The sequence below is a fragment of the Artemia franciscana genome, chromosome 6, assembly GCF_032884065.1.
Source record: "Artemia franciscana chromosome 6, ASM3288406v1, whole genome shotgun sequence".
Classification (NCBI taxonomy): Eukaryota; Metazoa; Arthropoda; class Branchiopoda; order Anostraca; family Artemiidae; genus Artemia; species Artemia franciscana.
Window position 1 is genome coordinate 7,001,187 of NC_088868.1, and position 20,685 is coordinate 7,021,871.

A 20,685-nucleotide genomic window follows, 5' to 3' on the forward strand; every position below is an offset into this window, starting at 1 on the left:
TTTTCTAAAGGAAACAAACAAAAAATGCTTTTACTATACATTTCGAAATTTGTAACACTGTTTTGATATCCAGAATTTAGAAAATATGTTTTTATTCATAATTTTCACGAACAGCTTCCTAGTTAAAAACAATTTTATAAAACAATATAAAATCTGAAAAATGAATATTTAATTAATCAAGCTAATGTTTAATAGAATTAGTAGCATAGAAAGCAATATGTTCTTGTAATAAACTAAATGATACCGAAGACAATATAATAATAGTAAATAAAACATAAAGTTGTTTTTTTTTCTAAAGCTTTGGTAACTAGGGTACACAAAGTCTCAAAATAGGAGCCTTTTCCCGGCACTCCGTCTTTCTGTTTTAACAAAACTCTCAGGAAAGATCTAATCCTCATTTCTGAAAGCTTTAGCCTTCCTTAACCTCCTTGCTTTCTATTATTCTTCTTATTATTTTCTCTTATAGTCATAACCTATAATTTTATAATTTACCCTATTATAGTTAGTCTATTAATCAGTCTATTAGTCTATTAATTTGGCCTATTAATCACAACCTATTATAGTTTAGAATAACGAGGAAAAGCGTTTATTGAATTCATTAAGAAAAACTAAATTATCTAATAATATAGTTCTTTTATAGTCATAACCCATATTTTTATAATTTAGCCTATTATAGTTAGTGTATTATTCTATTAATTTAGCCTATTAACCATAACCAATTATAATTTAAAATAATGAGGAAAAGCGTTTATTGAATCTATTAAGAAAAACTAAATTATCTAATAATATAATTCTTTGGATAGTCAAATAATTTAGGATAATTCCTAATTTCTTCTTCACTGAATTCAGTTAATCTCTTTGGGACTCGTCTCAGTTGAGGGATTTGAGAAGAGACATTGCTCATAACTTCAGGCGGTACATTCGAATCCGGAAAAAGGTGCAATCTCGCCATATCTCTCCTTCTTCTAAGATCCTTGTCGAGAAGGGTGTAAATTGCATATTTCATAATCTGAAATTATAATTTGTAGTTGGTATACTACTTGTCTTCCATATAAAGATTACAGAACGTAGCACAAAAAAAATTCATGAGGCAATTTGACAAGCATTTCTGAACATTCGCATTTCTCGTCAAACCAACCCACCTGTGAAAGAGGTGTGGACACCTCTTTAGTTGATAGAGTTTTAAAAATTTGTTCAGACATTCAAGCGGTTTCTGAATTATATTATATAAGAAATTTGATTACGTAATGGGTACTCCATTGACTTACTGAATAAATTGCAGAAAAAAAGATTAAAAAGGAAAAAAAAGAAATAAGGAACCCAGCCCCTATTCTTTGGTCGAATTTACGAATTTTAAAGGAACATAATCTTTCTATCTCTTTTAAAAATGAACTAAAGGATGAACTTTTTTACAATCAAACAGTTTGTGGTAATGAACTGTAAGTAAGGAGCAATACGGCTTAATAGTAGTCAAAACTCTAAAAAACGCAATTTTGATACCAATAGATATATCAAAAGGATCGGTTTATTATACTGATTCGAAATATATCAGACCAAGCTTAATGTTACCCATCAAAGGTTACGAGTCTGAGAAAATTTGCCCGATTTTCGAAAAAGGGGGGAAACACTCCTTAAAAATCAAACAATCTTGATGAAAATCACATCATGAGGTTTAGCGTATAAGAGAACCCTAGTGCAGAGGTTTCAAGCGCCTATCTGCAAAAATGTGAAATTTTGTATTTTTTTGCCAAAAAAAAAGACCAAGGATGCGTGTTTTCTTTTTGTTTGTCTTTTTTTTCCACGGGTGATCGTATCAAATCAATGTTCCTCGAACATCGAGAGATGGCTAATTCGAATGGAAATTGAAAGTTGTAGCGCCTTTTTTAAGTGACCAAAAAGATTGAGGGGCAACTAGCCCCCCCCCCTTCCAGGTCTCTTTTTTCCCCACTAACATCTGACCGAATTTTTAGACAGCCATTTTGTTCAGCATAGTTGAAAGATCCAAAAACCATACCTTTGGAGATAACATGACCCCCCAAAGCCCCTGGGGATAAGTCTTTCAGATATGAAATTTGTTATTGGGAAGTATACTGACATTTTTCGAGGGGAGATTATGTGCATGGGTTGGGTTTCCATAGGTAAAACTTTCCGTTGGGAGGGAAATTTTTGGGGGTTAAGTACCAGAGCAAATTTTATGCTGAGAGAATTTGACAGATTTCTTACACGAAATTCTTTTTATTTGTCTTACTTTCTCTTTGCCAAATCAATTTTGCATGTGGAGATGTTCTGGGCAATTGTCCGTAGAAAATTTTCCACATGTTTGGATTTCCCGAAAAAATTCCACAGAAGGGGGGATTTCCAGAATGATTAGAAATTAAAGTCTTTTTCGAATCGAAGCATGCGGAGGAGGATTTTTCAGGCTGAATCGTACACAAGAAACTTCACAAAGGGGGATGGGGAATTTTCAGCGAGGATGGAATTGCCCAGATGGCATTTTGCAGAGGAGGGGGTGTATTTTATTTTACGTGGGAGGACCTTCCGCGGAGGAGTTTCCAGTGAAGAGAGGGAAATTTTGCATTGAAGATGAGCCAGATTTACCGGCATTATTTGGAAAACGATCAGAAATTCAATAAAAAACAGGTTTTTTGAACTGAAAGTAAGGAGCAACATTAAAACACGAAACGACCTGAGATTATTCCGTGTATGAAGGGGTATCCCCCCTCCTCAATACCTTGCTGTTTGCGCTAAAAATTGACTGTCTTTCCCTATTTTTATGTGCGACTCCTGAAACAGAATTGAATTAGAATAGGAAACCTTTTTATAAGAGATAAAAACTTTAGCATGAAGAGCAAGGTATAGAGGAGGGGAAACCCCTTCATATAAAGAAAAATTTATGTTCGTTTTGAGTTTTAATGTTGCTTCTTACTTTCGGTTGCAAAAACTTTTTTTTTTTATTTAATTCTGGGGAAGACACAACTGAATATATTTTTGGCAGTTGCGTATTTGTAGTCCCGTGCAGCATTGCCAGTGCGTACAGTTGTACCATTTTTGGCGCAATTTAGAAGTTCTGATGCAATGCAGTGCAATTGGAATTTGTTGGTACAATAGAAATTTTTCGTACATTTGGGTACTATCATTTCACATTGGAATATCTGTTTTAGTCTATCGAAAATTTTTAGTCTATCGAAAAGTTTTAGTCTATTGAATGTTTTCTTCTTTTTTTGGAAAATTTTTAACCTGCTGATCAAATAATTTTAGCCAGAAACTGGTAAGTTTAGGTCAAAGTACTGGTAACACTAGTCCCATGATCCTGTGGAAGATTTTACGTAGATAGAACTGGTAAACAGTTGGGAGACTTTCAACTTGGAGAACTTTTAATAGACATACCTCCAAAGTAAAAAATAAATTTTGGTTCTGCGTTAGCTCTTTGCGCTTTGAGTTCCTAGACTATTTAGTTATTTTTATAACATAATCTTTGTTTTCACAGTAAATGATTTACCTAATCTTTTAGGGAAAATATTGTATAGATACAACAAAAAAGAAAACGTTAAGAAACAAACATCCAATACCCCCCCCCCCTCTTCAGCAAGGTTCTACGGCCGGGAATACAGGGAGAAAAAACAAAAGAACACACACACACGCACACTAAAATTAAAAAAAAAATGACCAGAGATTAAAAAACTTTTTACAATCCTTTTAAATACACCAAACGAACGACGCTTCCAAATCAACTCAGATAAGATCCTCTTTGAAGAAAAAAAATGACCAGAGATTAAAAAACTTTTTACAATCCCTTTAAAGACACCAAACGAATGACGCTTCCAAGCCAACTCAGATAAGTTTCTCTGGGTAGACTGACAAGCAATCAGGAACCCGACTGATGGACTGAATAGAATCCGGATATTGTCATATTTACTAAGATAATATGTGGAATGGTCGGCGACAACAGACGCTCTAATTTTAAGGGCGACGGGGACACCACCGTTCCACTGAAATGCATCTATTTAAATTTAATCAACTTAAATAAACAAATATATGCATAAAGACATCATGTTAAAAAGCGATACTGGCAATACTGTAAAAACACTATTTTAACAATCTAATAAAAAGAGATTAAATTCACATTTCATCTCTTTAAAACAACATCAATAAGTCATCTTAATACAAATAAGTTCAGAAAACAGGCTGTACTAATTGAGACAAAAAAGAGCTTATACCGATTTTTAGATGGTCTTTCATTTGTGGTAATCAGTCACTTTTTCCTTCTGTTCAGAATACTTAAAAGGGTTAGTTTTTTTTCCTTTTGCACTGAAATTTTGGCCGAAATATCTGCTTCGTCTTACCATTTTAATCACTGGCTGAAAATCCCCCTTGTTTGATTTTATTTTGTTCTTAATTAGGTCTCTTCGTTTTTTGTCATAAGTCATGCATAGTAATGAACACAAAATTTTTAAATAAGTTTCTTTTAGATACAAACAAACAGTAGTGTCATGATTTAGAACTAGAAGAAATTAACATGAAGAGAAGAAGGGGTATTAGGTACCACACCCACCCTCAATCATAACGTTTAAGATGTTGCATGCAACTTACTGAAAACTTACTGCAATGCAACATTTTCCCAATTTGTAATCACAATTGTTTAATACATTTTCAAAAGAAAAATTTCACGTTCTCAAAGACAATACTGAAACCATGCTGTTTTCACTAAAGAACCAATAACAACATTTTACGAGTAGCGGAGGGGGGTTGAGGCTGACAACAGCCCCCCACCAGTTCAAGGTAATTTTTAACGTCATACCTTACTTTTATTCGACAAAAACTGTCATTATATTTTATACTCACATAGATTGGGTTCTTCTTATGCATCTCCCAGGCTGGCGTATAACTTGCTCCCTTGGCATACCCAGTATGGTGAAAATAGATGTTGTATTTCCAATCATCACCCCGAAGAGCAATATCCCGAGTGTTGATAATAACCACTTGATCACCGGTGTCATCTATTGAAACCAATAACGTTACAAAGATCGAAACTTCCTGGGCTTACTGACTTTATATTACAGAGATCTTGTCTTATTTTCCAACTAGGCACACGCTCAGGGATTCATTTCAGGGAGGATCAAGACCTAAGACATTTTAAGGAATTTGAAATCCATTTTTATCACCATTGTATTTGGAGGCGTAATTCATTTAATTTTAAATTAATTGGTAAATTAGTTCAACAATTTTAAATTAATCAATGCGTTGATTAGTCATATATATTTGATGGAGACTTGCTCGAGACTGCTTGAGACAGGGATAAAATGTAGAAAAAAAGAGTAGAAAAAGGAATCAGCATAAACTATGATTGCCTACTAGAGTATTCAAGACAAGAGAATTCATTGAAAGAATAGAAAAGAAAAGAATAGAAAGAATAGAAAAAAAGAAAAGAATAGAAAAGAAAGAAAAGAAAGAAAAGAATAGAAATTGTGTGGCTTCAAAGATGGGGATTGATATATACGGAGATAGTAGTGAAAAACAAAGCACAAACAATAATGGAAAATATCATGTCGTCTTCGACTGGAGTTAAAAAAACAACATAAAAGTAAAACAGTTCAAAATAGGGATGAAACCTTTTAATTGACAGTGAACAAATATAAAAATTATTTAACTGGATATTTCGAACACATATACAGTGTTCATCACCAGTTTTTTGATGACTCATCATCAAAAATGATTTATCATCTATTTTGAACTTTTTACTTTCGTCATGGAAAGGCAGTGTTGTCTTCGAAGTTAAAAAACAACATATAAGGTATGTGATCTAAGTCTAGCTGGATATAGATTTCACACTAATAGACATTTAGCTAACCACAAGATGAAAGCAAAATCAGCTGAGTGAATTGTAACTTCAAGTTCATCCTGATACCAGCCACTCCCAGGCGGATATGATGCTTTTGAAAAAAAAGCAGCCGAATAATTGACCTTTTTCTAATATTTACCTCCTCTCCCCACCCTCAAGAAATGATCTGCCAAATGTCCAGCTGTTTTTTAATTTGATTAAAAAATCTGCATTGATCTACACTTGATTAAAAAATCTACATTGATCTACATTTGATTAAAAAATCTACATTGAAATCTACATTGATTGGATTTTTTTCAACAATACATTCGAATTTATCAGCCATGACAAAGCTCAGTAGAAACAAAAAATAACAAAACTAAGAAATGGGGAACTAAGCGGTACACCTGTTTTGCCCAATATTCCAGTTCTGGGGAAAAAAGGGAAAAAAGTCCAATTGAACTAACAGCATAGTTTGCTTTACCCTTGTAAAATGTGTGATGTTAGTTGTGATGTAGTAAAAGATGTGATACTACTTATCTATTTAGGGTCATCACAATCACGAGCTCTGCCTCTTTGTGGTGACCCAGTGTATTTTATTTGTTATATGTATTATATTTGATACATGTATTGTAATACATATCGTAATACATGTATTGTATTATATTTCATATATGTATACGTAAATTTGATACGTGTATTGTGTCAAACTTTCTGTATTATACGTATTATATTTGATACATGTCTTGTAATTACGTATTGTAATACATGTATTGTATTATATTTCATCCATGTATACGTAAATTTGATACATGTATCGAATTTTCTGTACTATACGTATTAAATTTGATACATGTATTGTATCAAATTTTCTGCATTGTACGTATTATATTTGATTCATGTATTGTAATTATGTATAGTAATACTATTGTATTATATTTCGTACATGTATACGTAAATTTGATACATGTATTGTATCGAATTTTCTGTATTATATGTATTATATTTGATACATGTATACGTAAATTTGATACATGTATTGTATCAAATTTTCTGTATTCAGATAAGTAGAAACATAGAGACCCGTGCATACAATACATGATGCTCTTGTAGCTGTTTCAGAACTGGCTTATTGAGCATGGAAGTTCTATCAAATTTTGTCAAGCTTGCTCCTCAAACCCTCTGATCCTGCGCTGACTGAACCTCTTTTTATTTCTTCAGGCCTTTTATTCAGCTTGAAGCGGCTTCTTTTATTTTCATTATTAAAGGTTTTGCTCAATAGGTAAGAGACAGGACAGGTAAAAAAAATTGCTTCAACATGTAAATAACATTCAAATTATTAGGCATATTAATTTTAACAGGAGTGGCAAAATATTTAAATGTAATGTTATCAGTAAAAGAAAGGGGCACATTCGCAATTTTTGTTTGGGGTTGGGGGTCAAGACAAGAAAAAACTTTTGAAACCGCGTCAAAAATTTACTTTAAATGCAGTTTTGTTACGAATTTGCAAGTTGTACAAAAATTATAGAGGGCGGAAGGGGGGGGTATCAGATCCGGATAACCTACCCCTCCTTGGATACGGCTTCATAAAGAAAAACCTCTTGAAACGGTTCTTAGTCTGAACTAAAATTAAAGCATTTTTTTTAATATTTTTATTAAATCTAGTTCTTTATTTCAAATTAAAACGTTGTTCAATTGGCAATGGAATTAAAGCCCCCTCTGTAACTGTGAAATATTACTTAAATATAACTGTGCTAATCAATATAAATACAAATAAGTCACTTTTCCAAGGACAGCGTTTTTTCAATGCGTTTTCAGACAATACGTTTTCAGTTTTAGTGGTATCCCCCCCCCTCTTTGTGTACAGGCGTGCTAATGAACCAAGACGGTTCACTTCCCTCATAGGGAGCTTTATATATTTGAGTTATTTCCTAGATACCTTGGGGTCATATTTGGACCAAAACCCCCTCTCACCTCAGCATTTGTGACTTCCTACACCCTTACAAACTTTAAAGCTCAATTGAGCATCTTTTTCAGAGTATAGGCGAAAAGCAGAAAAATCACTAGAGATGATAAGAAAAGAGAAATAAACATATATGCAGTCAATTCTGAGCAGTAAGGGTTGGATTGGTTTCAAGTATTTTTTCCAGGGTGGGTGGAATATGCTCTAAAAATCGTTGATTTTTTATGAAATAGTTCCTGTATGAACTCCGCCTGTTATCATACAGCCAGTCCCAAGCATGCAAAAAGGAGGAGGGTTTGGTGGCAGACTAGCAACCTGCCCTTGGAAAAAAGATTTGCCATAGAATCATTTAGTTTGACAACCAACACGATAACGAATGTGCAACCTGCTGACGACTATAGACCGACCCCGGATACCATGACGACAAACTCGGAACACCCCCAGACACGATTTTTGAAAGCGAATTGTCTAATGAAACTGGGCTTTTGGAACGTGAGGACCATAGACCAGCTTTCAAAACCTGAACAAGTTGTTAATGAGAACAACAGATATAGCCTCGACATCCTTGCTCTGTCCGAAGTCCGATGGACAGGAGCAGGGAGTCAAACCCTCGAAAAGGGATTTATAATCCTGCAGAGTGGCACTGAAAAAAAGAGAGAAGCAGTTATTGCCATAATGCTGTCCAAATCTGCGTCCAGAGCTCTAACTAAATGGACGAGAGGATCATCGAGGTACGATTCAGAGGTTCACAAGCCAAACTAAGAGTAGTCGCATGTTACACACAAACTAACGACACAGGTGATAGAACAAAAGACAGTTTCTACAACACCCTAAAAGCTGTCGCCAAAGACATCCCCAGCCATGATATCGTCTGCTTTGTTGGCGAATTCAATGCCAAAGTGGGGAGCGACAAGTCCTACTGTCCTGAAGCTCTTGACAGTCAAGGCCTCGGCGAAAGCAACGAGAATGGGTCACTGTTAGTTGACTTTGCTCTAACAAATGATAATCATCGATGGAACTCTGTTTCAACATAAAAACATCCGCAAATACTCTTGAAACTCGCCGGATGGTCGAAACCATAATCAGATAGCCCACATCCTGATAGACAAAAACTGGAAGTCGAGTCTCCAGGGTGTTAGGGCCCACAAAGGAGCCGATGTCGCCTCAGACCATGCCTTGATGATCGCAAAACTGTCCTTCAAGCTGAAATTCGCACAAAACTCAGAAAAACTCTCAAACGCAGCAGTTTGTCAAAACTTTAGTATCCAGCTTACCAACAGGTTTGAGAGCTTGGCCCTAGATTTCAACAATGAAGGCAGAGTGGAGTCATTCTGGAACATCCTAATAGAAGCCTATAACCACAGAGCACTAGAAACGCTTGAACAAAAAAAAAAGACACAAAGATGAACAGTTATCCGATAAGATGTTGAAAGAACATCGGAAATGAAAACGAAGTCTTCTAAACGGTGGAGACGACTGCGATTAAGTCTTCAGAAATCATCTATAGCGACATCAAGACAAGCTAGTGAAGAAGAGCACAAGGGGAGATAAACGGGACTTTCTAGAAAAGAAGGCAGCTATGGCAGAGAAGCAGCCAAACGTGGCGATTCCAGAGCTGTTTACAAAATTATCAATGAAATCATTGGGAAAGTACGTAACATAACGGGTCAGTTAAAGACGAAAAATTGCACAATGGTCACAACCCCCGATGACATGTCTGAAGTTTGGGCCATACATTTTGAGAAAGTCCTGAACAGGCCCAGTCCTCCGAACACAGCAGAAATCCCCACAACCCCTTTCCTGGACCTTCAAATCAATACAGAAGAGCCATCGACCAAAAAAATAGTTCAAGCTGCTTGCAAGATGAAGAACGGCAGAGCACCAGGAAGCAACGGAATATCAGCAGAAATGATCCAACCCTCTTTAGGTACTCGCATAACGGTGTGGATTGCCTTCTTTGCATGTATCTGTAAATCTGAGAAAGTCCCTAAAGAATGAAGAAAAAGCCCACTCATCCAGCTTTTCAAGAAAGGAAATGTATCGAAGTGCAATAACTGGAGGGGAGTCAGCCCCCTTTCTATCTCGGGGAAACTATTCTCGCATATAATCCTCTGGATCCAGATAGCGTTAGATAAGCAAATGAGAGACGAACAACATGGCTTCCACCCCTCTTGCTCCTTCTCAGACCAAATGTAACGAATGGAGGTAAAAGATGTACCTTGTCTTTGTGGATTTTGAAGAAGCCTTTGACTCAATACACCGAGAGTCGCTGTGGAAAATCCTCCGACACTATGGCATTCCAGATAAACTGGTATCCCTGATTTTTGCGCTGTACGAAAACACGGAGCGCTGCGTTTGGACCCACGAATACAGGGTATTGCAGTACCATGTCTAGTGTCAAACAGGGATGTGTCCTCTCCCCCCTGCTTTTTGTCCTTGTTATCGATTATACGCTACGAAATTGCACAGGATTTGGGATCCAAATATGCAGTAATAAACGACTAGTAGATCTTAATTTCGCCGACGACATCACCCTGATTGAGGCAAAAAAGGAAAAGCTCCAGGAGCTTCTCGATGTCATATGAGAGAAAGCAAGTCTTTTGGGACTGAAGATTAGTTTGGACCAGACAAAAAACTTGGCAAAACGAGGCACTCGCCACTTGGAATAAAGCACAGGGACAATTCAGTAGAGCAGATAGTGGAATTCAGATACTTCAGAAGTACAACTGGATCAAGCAAAAAGGAGGTGCAGTCTAGGATTGGACAAGCCAGTGAAGCTTTTAATTGACTAAAGCAAGTTTGACAATCGAAAAAGTACTCCTTGAAACTGAAATTGAGTCTATTCAACAGTAACGTCCTCTCTGCCCTCCTCTATAGCTGTGAATGCTGGAAACTGAACCAACAGCAAGAAAAGAGGATTCTTCCTTTTGAGGACAACTGTCTTTGCAGGATACAGAACATTAACTGGAGGGACCACATAACTAACCAGACAGTTTGCTCAATCACGCATCAGCCCCTGGTAATAGATGTCATATGCCCATGAAGATGGAACTACTTGGGATACATTATCAGTGTGGCAGAAGAAAAGACTCCCCAGAACGGTAATCGAATGTTACCCAGAGAGAACCCGAAGAAGAGGAAAGCCAAAAAAATACATTTCGTTGTATATACCAGCAGGACCTGAAGTTTTTTAATTCGGTAGTCCAACCCCAATGGGAAGACGTCTGGGCAGCAGCACATATGAGGGATGATTGGCGGCTCTTTCTGGATGCCCTAGGTGCCTCTAGCGTCACAGGAGGAACTAAGGTCTAAGGTAAAGATCCTGTGTGTGTGTGAGGGGGGGATTTCGGAACCATTTAAATCTTACACCATATTTGTGTACTACCTTTACAATATACTACAAAACTATTACTGATATAGCTTTATGTGTAAATACTTTATTTACATCCTCCGACGATACAGACTAATTGTACCAAAATCCTGTCTGTTCAGAACTTTATGAGATTCACTTCCAAAAAATATTCTTTTGTAAACCCAGTTGGGGGGTCTTTGCCTTAAATACTTACTAGAAGCTGCATAAATTGGTTTGTTCCTCCCTGTTAAATATTTGACGATGACTTCAGCTGATTTATATGGATCTTGCCAAGTTGCATCATACAAGTGCCATTTTCTAGTCATGGTTGCCCATTGCTAAGAAGAAAACAAAAATATAGTAGTGATGAAAAGGCAGTAAATAGGATAAAATAAGAGGTAAATAGTAAAAATAGATGCAAAAAGTTCGAACATTAGAGACCTCGGGTTATTTTGTAAAACACTTCCAGAGTAGATAGGGGGGGGGGGTCGTAAAAAAAAAATCAGTTTCTATTTGAAATTTTTCCTCAAGGTCCTTTTGACCTTGATTCAACTCCCCAAGCTCGATGCAAAAAGTAAGTTCTAAGATCGCACTAGACAGGCACAAAAAAGGGCAAACGCTGGATAGTCACCCTTCGAATTTATTGTAAGAAGACAGCTCATTATAAATTTAACTTCATCTGATAGGGTGCCCACTTTCAAAGATCACCTACACCAGATGGCACCTGCCAAGCATGGCATAACTGTCCAGTACATATGGTGTTCTGATATGTACACCAGCTGGCGCAAAGTGGGCACCCCTCGATTTCATCTTTCCTCTCAATGGTGTCAATTCTCAAGGGGAAGCCAAATATTTTTTTTTCAAAATCTAGGGGGAAGAATTTGTCGTTTTTTCAATAAAATACTAAAAAATACTTTTTCAATAAAAAAATACCCCCAAAAAGGTATTTCCAAAAACTAGGGTGGCGACGAAAAATTCAGGAGGCCAAACTTCCTTTTTCTTGGTCTTAAAGTGGTTTGCAACAGTTAATCTTTCCAAACTGTTTTTGTAACAGAGTACTGCCATTTATATGTCTTGTAGCAGCTTCTTGCCTTCAAATCACTGTGAGCTACCCAGGCATACATTTTGAGTTTAATACTCTTTGTGAGGGTTTGGTCAACCAGGCATCCAACTGAGTATTGTATTTTGTGGTAAGATTTTTGTTCATTATAATAACCTTCTTCTTGAGAAGTTCTACTTGCAAAATTTTACATAAAACTTGACAACTCCTGCACTTATTTGGCGAAAATCTAGGAACAAGCATGTGTTAAATCAATAAAGCTGGATCAGTAAAGTAAAGCCGAAGTTTTTTTCAGGGAGGGGGGACGTAAATTTTGCCACCACTGCCACAGCATCAATACTGTAAATATTACAATTTCCATTTACAATGAATGTTGAAAGCGTTTCATGGGAAAATAACAGTACCAGCAAGTATTTATTACATATATGTTATTTATCAAAAGTGCTGGTTTTAAAATACTACTTTTAAAATAGTCATAATATTATTGAATTAAAAAAAACTTCACTATCTAAAATATAGCCAAAAACCTAATACAATTGTGGTGGGTTAGATTAATCGAATATAAAGCCTAACATTTTTAAAATATGTGTTTACCCAGTACAATTATCAAACAGTTCATGATAACAAAAGTAATTGACAAGCGACTTGACCCAACAATAGCCGCAACTCTAGAAAATGGAATTCGAACAACAATAGATACATCAAAAGAATTGGCTTTCTATGCTGATTCCAAATATACAAAATTCATGAAGTCAAGAAAATTTGCCTGATTTTCGAAAAAGGAGGGGAACAGATTTCCCAGCATCATTTGAGAAACAATCAGAAATTACATAGAAACAATTTTCTTCAACTGAAAGTAAGGAGCCACATTAAAATTTAAAACAAGCAGAAATGATTCCATATTTGAAAGGGGCTATCCCATCCTCAATCTTTCACACTTTTGCTAAGTTTGACTTTGTTTCTGTTTGTTTAAGTTTTAATATTACTCCTTAGCTTCCAGTTGAAAATTTTTTTTATATGTAATAATATTGGATTGCAATTTTTTCTAATTGGAACATAATTGGATTGGCGATTTTTTTTCTACTTTACAGATCCAATGCTCATTTCAGGAATGAAATGGAGACAAAAATGTAGACAAAGCTATGATGCTAACTTTTCCTATGCTAACTGTTCCTGGAAACATTCAACGTTTAAAGCTTACCACTTTCTTTTCAAAACTATTTCAACATAGAGTAATAATGTAAGTGTGACTTCCATTGCAACTGATTGAAAAAATAAAAGCATCACTGTGTCATTAGACACGTATACTACTACTACTGATAACTCACTGCAGCACCAAGCCACCTGAGGCCAACACAGCTATGTACGCTCCTCCTCCAACCTAATCTATTCAAGGCCTCATTGTTTACACCCTCCCAGGAAGTTCCCATTTCCTTTAGATCTTTATTTATGACATCCTCCCACCCCAGACGAGGACGAATTGCTTTCCGTGTAGCCCCAGACGGTTGGCCAAAAAGGACAATCTTTGGCAATCTGTCATCCTTCCTCTGTAGAACTTGGCCTAGCCATCTCAACCTTTCTTTCATTATAGCCCTAGAAAGCAGGTTTGAACCACATTTTGAACATAGCACAGGGATTTCAAAAGATACCTTTTTTGCATTCATTAAAAACAGTAAAATCGTTACCTGCTTCCTTTTTTGTGAACTGATGCCCAGAAAACTTTTAAAAGTATGAACAGGGGAATCTACCTACCTAGCTAAGCAGAAGACAACTGTCAAAGCCTCGCTCATGCCCATTATACCACCATGTACTCTCAATACACAAATGATTTCGTCAGGTCTTTCCAGTTCAATGATTTTTCTCTCTCTTTTTTAATTCTATCCTAATTAGTATGTCTCTTCTCTTCCTTTAAAATCATTTTCATCTATATGTTAAATCTCCTTCTAAATATTCTATCTGTTAAATATCCTATCTGTTAAATGTTCTTGTCTTGTTCCAGTTTTTTTTTTGCAAATATTTTCTAAAAGTGCATTATTCTTGTTCTCTGTGTTCCATTACAATTAAAGCTTCTTGAGCCTAGTAACTGCTTTACTTTTGTATTAGTTTTTCTTTTAGTATAAATAAATTCATTGATTGATTGAACTTGTAAAACCAAACAGAAGGGAAAGCCCAAAGGCTACGAAAAATATCAGCCCCCCTAGATCTAGACCTGATCCCACATATAATTATCATTTTGATGAGATATATTCTTCAGTCTAAAATGGGTGTTAAACCAGTTTTCAAATATTTAAATCAGCAGTTCCCAACTTGTAGTATGCATGCCCCCCCCCAGGATACACAGAAGTCTGTAGGAATGTATGCAAAAAACATCAGTAATGGCAGAACAAAAATCTAGACAGGGTTGTCATGGTGGTCATATTTGCAATATTCTATGTTATTTTATTGGTCATTATAAATGTACTCAGTTTTCATATGTGTTGAATAACTGACTTATGCCTTTAAAGCTCAGTTTTTAATAAGATGATTAAGAAAATAATTCTAGGTGGTTAATAGTGCCATGTTGAAGGAGGTAATCCATGATGAAAATCTTTAATAAGGGGTACACAATTTGAAGAGGTTGGGAACCTCTCCTCTTAATCAACAAAACTAAAGTAGCATATGCTGCTTACGTTTTTTTTTGTGTGTGTTCCACTTTCTTCATTTTTGTAATCTTAATATAATCTTTCTTGTTTTGTATGTTTGTGAGTGTGTTTTCAAAACTCGTTTTCTTATTGCTTAAAGCCTCTTTCAAATTGACATGTTCAGCTAAATGAACTAAATAAAAGATGAACTGAATGCACTTTGAAAGCTAATAAATTTACAACAAAAATGCTCATCTAGGGCACCAGTATGCATAGATACTATACATAGCCTACTATAGATACATACACACTACTGTAGACATATACATACTACTATACACTTTATACATATATACATAGTTACTATACATACTACTCATAAATTCTACTATAGTAACATCTACAAACAAGAGATTCCTTAGATGCTTAGCTTGGCAAGCAAACTGTCTCTTCTTGTATACTGTTATACTTGTATACTAGGCCTGATCCCACTTTCACTGTTTGTGTAGTAGAGTTTTATGTTTTTATCAAATCCAGATAAGTATGGTTCTGCTTCAGCGGGAGTTTCTGCAACTTGTGCAAAACCAGCATATGGTTTATGCTGGGCTTGTGGCTTTGGTATAGTCTTAGATTTCTTCTTAGTTTCCAGGAGGGCCTCCTCTGTCTTATTTGATCTACCAACAAACTGTCCAGGAAGAGTTTTGTCAGGTATTACAGAGCAAGAGATGGGCATTTCATCCATTTCAAATGGCCATTGATCATTTAAAATGGAACAAACCAATTCACCACAGCTCCAAGCTCCCCAAGGCCAACACAGCTTCACGTGCTCCTCCTCTATCCCAATCTATTTAAAAGCCTCCCTAAAGCTCCCATTTCCTTTAAATCTTTCTCTATGACATCCCACCTGAGACAAGGATGACCTGCTTTTTGTTTATCCCTAGACAGTTGACCAAAAAGGAATATCTTTGGAAATCAGTCATCCTTCATCTGCAGAATGTGCCCTAGCCGTCTCAACATTTCTTTCATTATGGTCCTAGAAAGCAGGATAGAACCACATTTTTGTACAGCCTACTGTTAGAAATACAGTCACTTAGCTGTGTACCCAGAACAATCCTTAGGCAATTTCTCTGGAAAACATCTAGTAAATCTTCATCCACCTTTCAGTGATCCCATGCTTCAGAGCCATATTTGACCACTGTCATCACTGTACCTTCCAATATTCTAATCTTGGTTTGGAGACTTATCTTTCTATTCTTCCAAACTTTTTTTTAACTATGAAAAAACGCCCAGAGCCTTGGATATTTTACTTTTAACATCTTTACTGCTCCCACTGTCTTTACTAATAATACTACCAAGGTAAGTGAATCTGCCCACATGATCAATCTTTTTGTTGTTACCCAATGTCAAATTTTCATTTTCACTAATTCCTTGCCTTAGTGACCAAATCTTCTCAGCTTTAATTTCCCAACCTATTTTAGCATGCTGAACTTGCAAAACCTCTGAAAGTTCATTCATTTTGCTCACACTTTCATCTAGGATACTTAAATCATCAGCATAATCTAAGTCCAGGAAAGTTTTTCCTCCCCAATTGATTCCATGGTCTTCAATTGCCTTTCCTGTGCTCCTTAGACAAACACCCAAATGATCCATATAAAGGGGGTAAAACACAGACTTGCTTAACTCCTGATTTAATAAACCTCATTTCCTACCTTAACTGCAGCAGTGTTATTCTTGTGCATAGCACTAATACCTTTAACATATTTGTCTGATATACAATACAAGGATAAGACCTCTGCTAAAGCTCTGCTATCAGCAGAATTGAACACTTGCTCATAACCTATAAAATTGAGGACCAATTACAGCACTCAATTAAGATTTAATTAAAGTTTATCTAAAATCTTTAGGTACTTCCTCTTTTTCCAAAATCATATTCATAATCTTCAGTAACTTACTTCTAACCTCAGAGCCACCATATTTAAGAAACTCATTTACCACACTATTTGCAGCTGGACCCTTATTATTTTTTAATCCTTTAATACTGTTGCTAATTCTTCCTGACCAAAAAAATCTTCCTTCACATCCAAGGTATCACAAACATTTTTATTTTCCTCTATATCTTTTCCTGCAACTATATCTTGGTATAGCACATTCTCAAAATGGTCTACCCATCTTTCTTTAACTCTTTCCTTATCACTAATTGTGGTCCTGTTCCTATCTTTAACTGGGGAAAGTCATATTGACTACTCTTTCTCAATTTATTAATATGCCACTACAATATTTTACTGTTATACCATCTAGCTGCATCTTCCAGATCTTTGGCAATTTTATCTGTGACCTCTATTTCACACCTCCTTAGTTTATATTTTAATACTTTCTCTGCTGTCTTTACATTCCTTTTGTTTTCATATGATCTATCACTCATATAATCCTTGTACAAACACCTTCTCTTCTCTATTAAACATAAAGCTGTTTCACAAATATTCCTAGCTGCAGTCTTAACTCTCTCCCTAAGACACAATCAGCAACTTCATAAATTATTTTTCATAAATTATTCCAACCTTCTTCCACACTGTCAAATTTTAAACTCTCAAGTTTAGTATTCAACTGTACACAATAACTTTGAACACATAGTAAAAAACAATATTTTATCTATGTGCCTTCTAAAATTTCTAAATGAGATACAACTAAGAGATTTTTATAACTAAATCTGTTTTGATTCAAAGAGCAGAATTGGTGCTGAACCACTATAAATGTTTTTTTTCATTTTGTATAATAATCACTTTTGACTGAAGTCACTCTTTATAGTGGTTTCAGCTATCAATAAAACCATGATACAAATGATACTTACATAATTCCTCTTTATAGTATTGATCCTTTGTATAATACTATAAAAAACAAACAAATTTACAATTGCTGTAGATTATCATTTAATATGAAAATTATAAACAGGAAATAGCCTGTGGCTTTTTCTTATTCTGTATAGTAAGAGACAAACTTCAGAGAATAGGGTAGCCAGCTAAATCCAACATGTGGCACAGCTAAGTCCAATATGTTCCAATGCAACTTGCAAATCCAATGCAAAATCCACTTCCAATGCAAATCCAATTCCTATTGATAATTAACTATACAGATCATTTATATAATTCTGATGGCATGCTTTGTAGCTCAATTGCTATATGCTATATTTCATTCTTGAATCTATAATGCTTGTATTATCTTAACTTTAGTTACTATATGCCAAGGTTTGTTCTTTGCTAGTTTTCAGAAATGTGTGATGAAACTTACATAGTCACCATTTATAATGAACTATATACAATCCTTCATGTAATTCCAAAAATATTGGTAAAATTCTAGTTAATTGACTTCTTGCTATCTCAGAAAGGGTTTAGGTTAGGAAAATGAAACTTTCAGTGATGGGTCAAAAGGCTAAAGTATGTCCCAGGAAGGTATTTTGAAGCAACTACCTCCACTCCTTCTCCCTCTAGAGGGCCCTGGCCTTTGATGACCTTTAAAAATATGTGTCTTATAAAAGTAAAACCTTGCAAAATAGATCTTCTGCTTAATCAAAGTACAACAAAATTGTTTTCAGCTTCATAACTTTGCTCTATTATATTTTATAAGGTTTTAAAGATATGCAAATACATATCCTAAATTTTGAAAAATAACATTGATATGGCTCAAAATTCTACTCAAATACTTTGCTCAATCCCAATTTGTAAGGTTTTAAAGATGTTCAAATACATTTCCTAAATTTTGAAAAAAAGAACATTGATATGGCTCAGAATTGTAATCAATTAACAGGAAATGCATTTTCAGAACTAAAGGCAGAGAAAAAGCAACTAGTAACTGAAAATTAAGGTAAAATGTTCTTTTGTCAAAATTTCAATAGGTATAGACCTGTCATGTAGGCAAATTTCAGGGCCCTCTAGAGGGAGAAGGAGTGGAGCAATGAATAAACTCAGCAATGAATAAATGAACTAAAACTAAGCAATGAATAAGCGTTTGATTTATTACAATGGACCTATATATTATATTTTGATTTACCTGAACTCTTCTTGCAGAAGACATGATTGTGTTGCCTTAAGGCTGATCAAAGCGCAATTTTTTTCCAGGCTCAAACTTGTCTCTGCAACTTAAAATATTTTGCCTTTTTCGCTAGGATTATCGGTCAGTGGTCGTTTGCTTTGGTTTTTTCCGCCGTTCAATTATTTGCTAAATTGTTAGCTTATTATGTATTTGTTTGGACGGCGGAAACATCATTGTCAGCTAAGAGGAATGTTTCGCTTTAAAGCGGATGCACATTGGCATCACTTAACTTAGTTAAGTAGTCTAAGGGTGCGTTTCTTTACTTGTCCAATGGGATTTTTACTAATCGAGGTTTAACCCCTAAAAGATAGCAACAAATACTTGTCTGGCCACGTGTTACTGAAAACGGCAAGATTAATTGCGAATAATTGCGAATAAATTTTACAGGCAAATATAGCTTCAACAATTATTTCAGAGCTGGGTAGCCTAATACAATTTGTTTGGCCAGAAGTTTAATTGTAAGATTTCAAATTGTGGTTGTCATTTGCCTTTTTAAGTCATTCCATTCAAGATGATTTGGATATTTTTTATTGTGATAAATTGTCTTAATGCTCTGAAAAGGGAAAATTATTTCAATTGCATAGGATAGGAAAATTTTGGTAGGCTAATTAATTCAAAGTCCTAAATTAGCCAGGGAAGTGCTTTTTTTTTCACTAAAAAATCACCACGTTCTTTGAACTCCAATTATATAGCCCTGTTTTTGGCCCCCTTGATCCAGTTCCTGATTGTCATTTACACTAAATTTCACTTTTTCTGTTACCTAGCCTATTTATGTTTGCACCAGTTTTACCATTGGGTAAAACTGGTACAAACAGTATTACTGGCTTTCATATAATTTGAATATACCACTTGATGCCTTTTGTAATGCTGTTTACAAATATAATAATTGCTTCTACCGCAAGTTCATATTTAAGCACTTTTTGACCTCTTAAAAATGATCTATATATGGGGTCATTACAAATCTGTAATAGTTTAGAAACAAATTTGGGCTATATATTTGCACATCAGGGGGTGGGGGTAAAGTGTAGCATATATTAAATATGTAAACTAACCATTGCTTGAATTTTTTTGTCTGTGCTGTTGCACTGGTGATTTCTCTTTTCATTAAAATTTGATGTGCACAAACAAATTAAAAAAAAAACAGCAATGGTTAGTCTACATATATAATATATGCTATGCTTTACCCCCACCCCCCTGATGTGCAAATATATAGCCCAAATTTGTTTCTAAACTATTACAGATTTGTAATGACTCCATTAATAGGGCATTTTTAAGAGGTCAAGAGGTGAAAAAGTGCTTAAATCTGAATTTGCAGTAGAAGAAATTATTATATTTGTAAAGAGCATATAAGAAGGCATCAAGTGGTATATTCACTTTATATGAAAGCCAGTAATACTGTTTGCACCAGTTTTACCCTTGTTTCTTGTTAATATTACTAAGGGGTCATAGTTAAGCACTAGAGAAGTCATTGTTAAATAACATGTGCTTATGTATATATAGCTTTTTGCTACTTATTCTTCTTTGGTTATATAATGCTTGATGTGGTATAAGCCAAGAGAAGGACCTGTAGACCTATAGAAGAAAACCTATTAAAAAAAGATGATTCTTTGTAATTTACATAATAATTATAGCTTTCTACATGCAGCCCTGCTCTACTTTAGCCCCAACCCTGCTAATATGGAAATCTATAGCTGAAATTACATATTTTCTATTGATTCTGCCAATCTATCCCTCAACCCTTGTACCTGTTAATTGAGGCAACTGTGGCAAAACAAGAACTGGAAA

General features: G+C 35.2%; 1 protein-coding gene across 1 annotated transcript; it reads right to left on the reverse strand.

The window, feature by feature from the left end:
- Nucleotides 1-732: 732 nt before the first annotated feature.
- LOC136027973 (large ribosomal subunit protein uL13m-like) lies at nucleotides 733-19,054 on the reverse strand. Its single transcript, XM_065705467.1, has 4 exons — nucleotides 18,859-19,054; nucleotides 11,348-11,471; nucleotides 4,843-4,997; nucleotides 733-1,009 (listed from the first exon to the last, which is right to left on the reverse strand). Exons 1-4 carry the CDS (start codon nucleotides 18,880-18,882, stop codon nucleotides 776-778), a joined length of 537 nt encoding a protein of 178 aa, XP_065561539.1. The 5' UTR covers nucleotides 18,883-19,054; the 3' UTR covers nucleotides 733-775.
- Nucleotides 19,055-20,685: the final 1,631 nt, after the last annotated feature.

Excerpts from the sequence above, each read along its gene's own strand:
- LOC136027973 (XM_065705467.1), bottom strand. The coding sequence starts at position 18,882 with ATGTCTTCTGCAAGAAGAGTTCAG. Across the intron at positions 4,998-11,347 it reads ACCAATTTATGCAGCTTCTA|ATGACACCGGTGATCAAGTG; the intron begins GTAAGTATTTAA and ends TGGTTTCAATAG. Across the intron at positions 1,010-4,842 it reads ATAAGAAGAACCCAATCTAT|ATTATGAAATATGCAATTTA; the intron begins GTGAGTATAAAA and ends TTATAATTTCAG.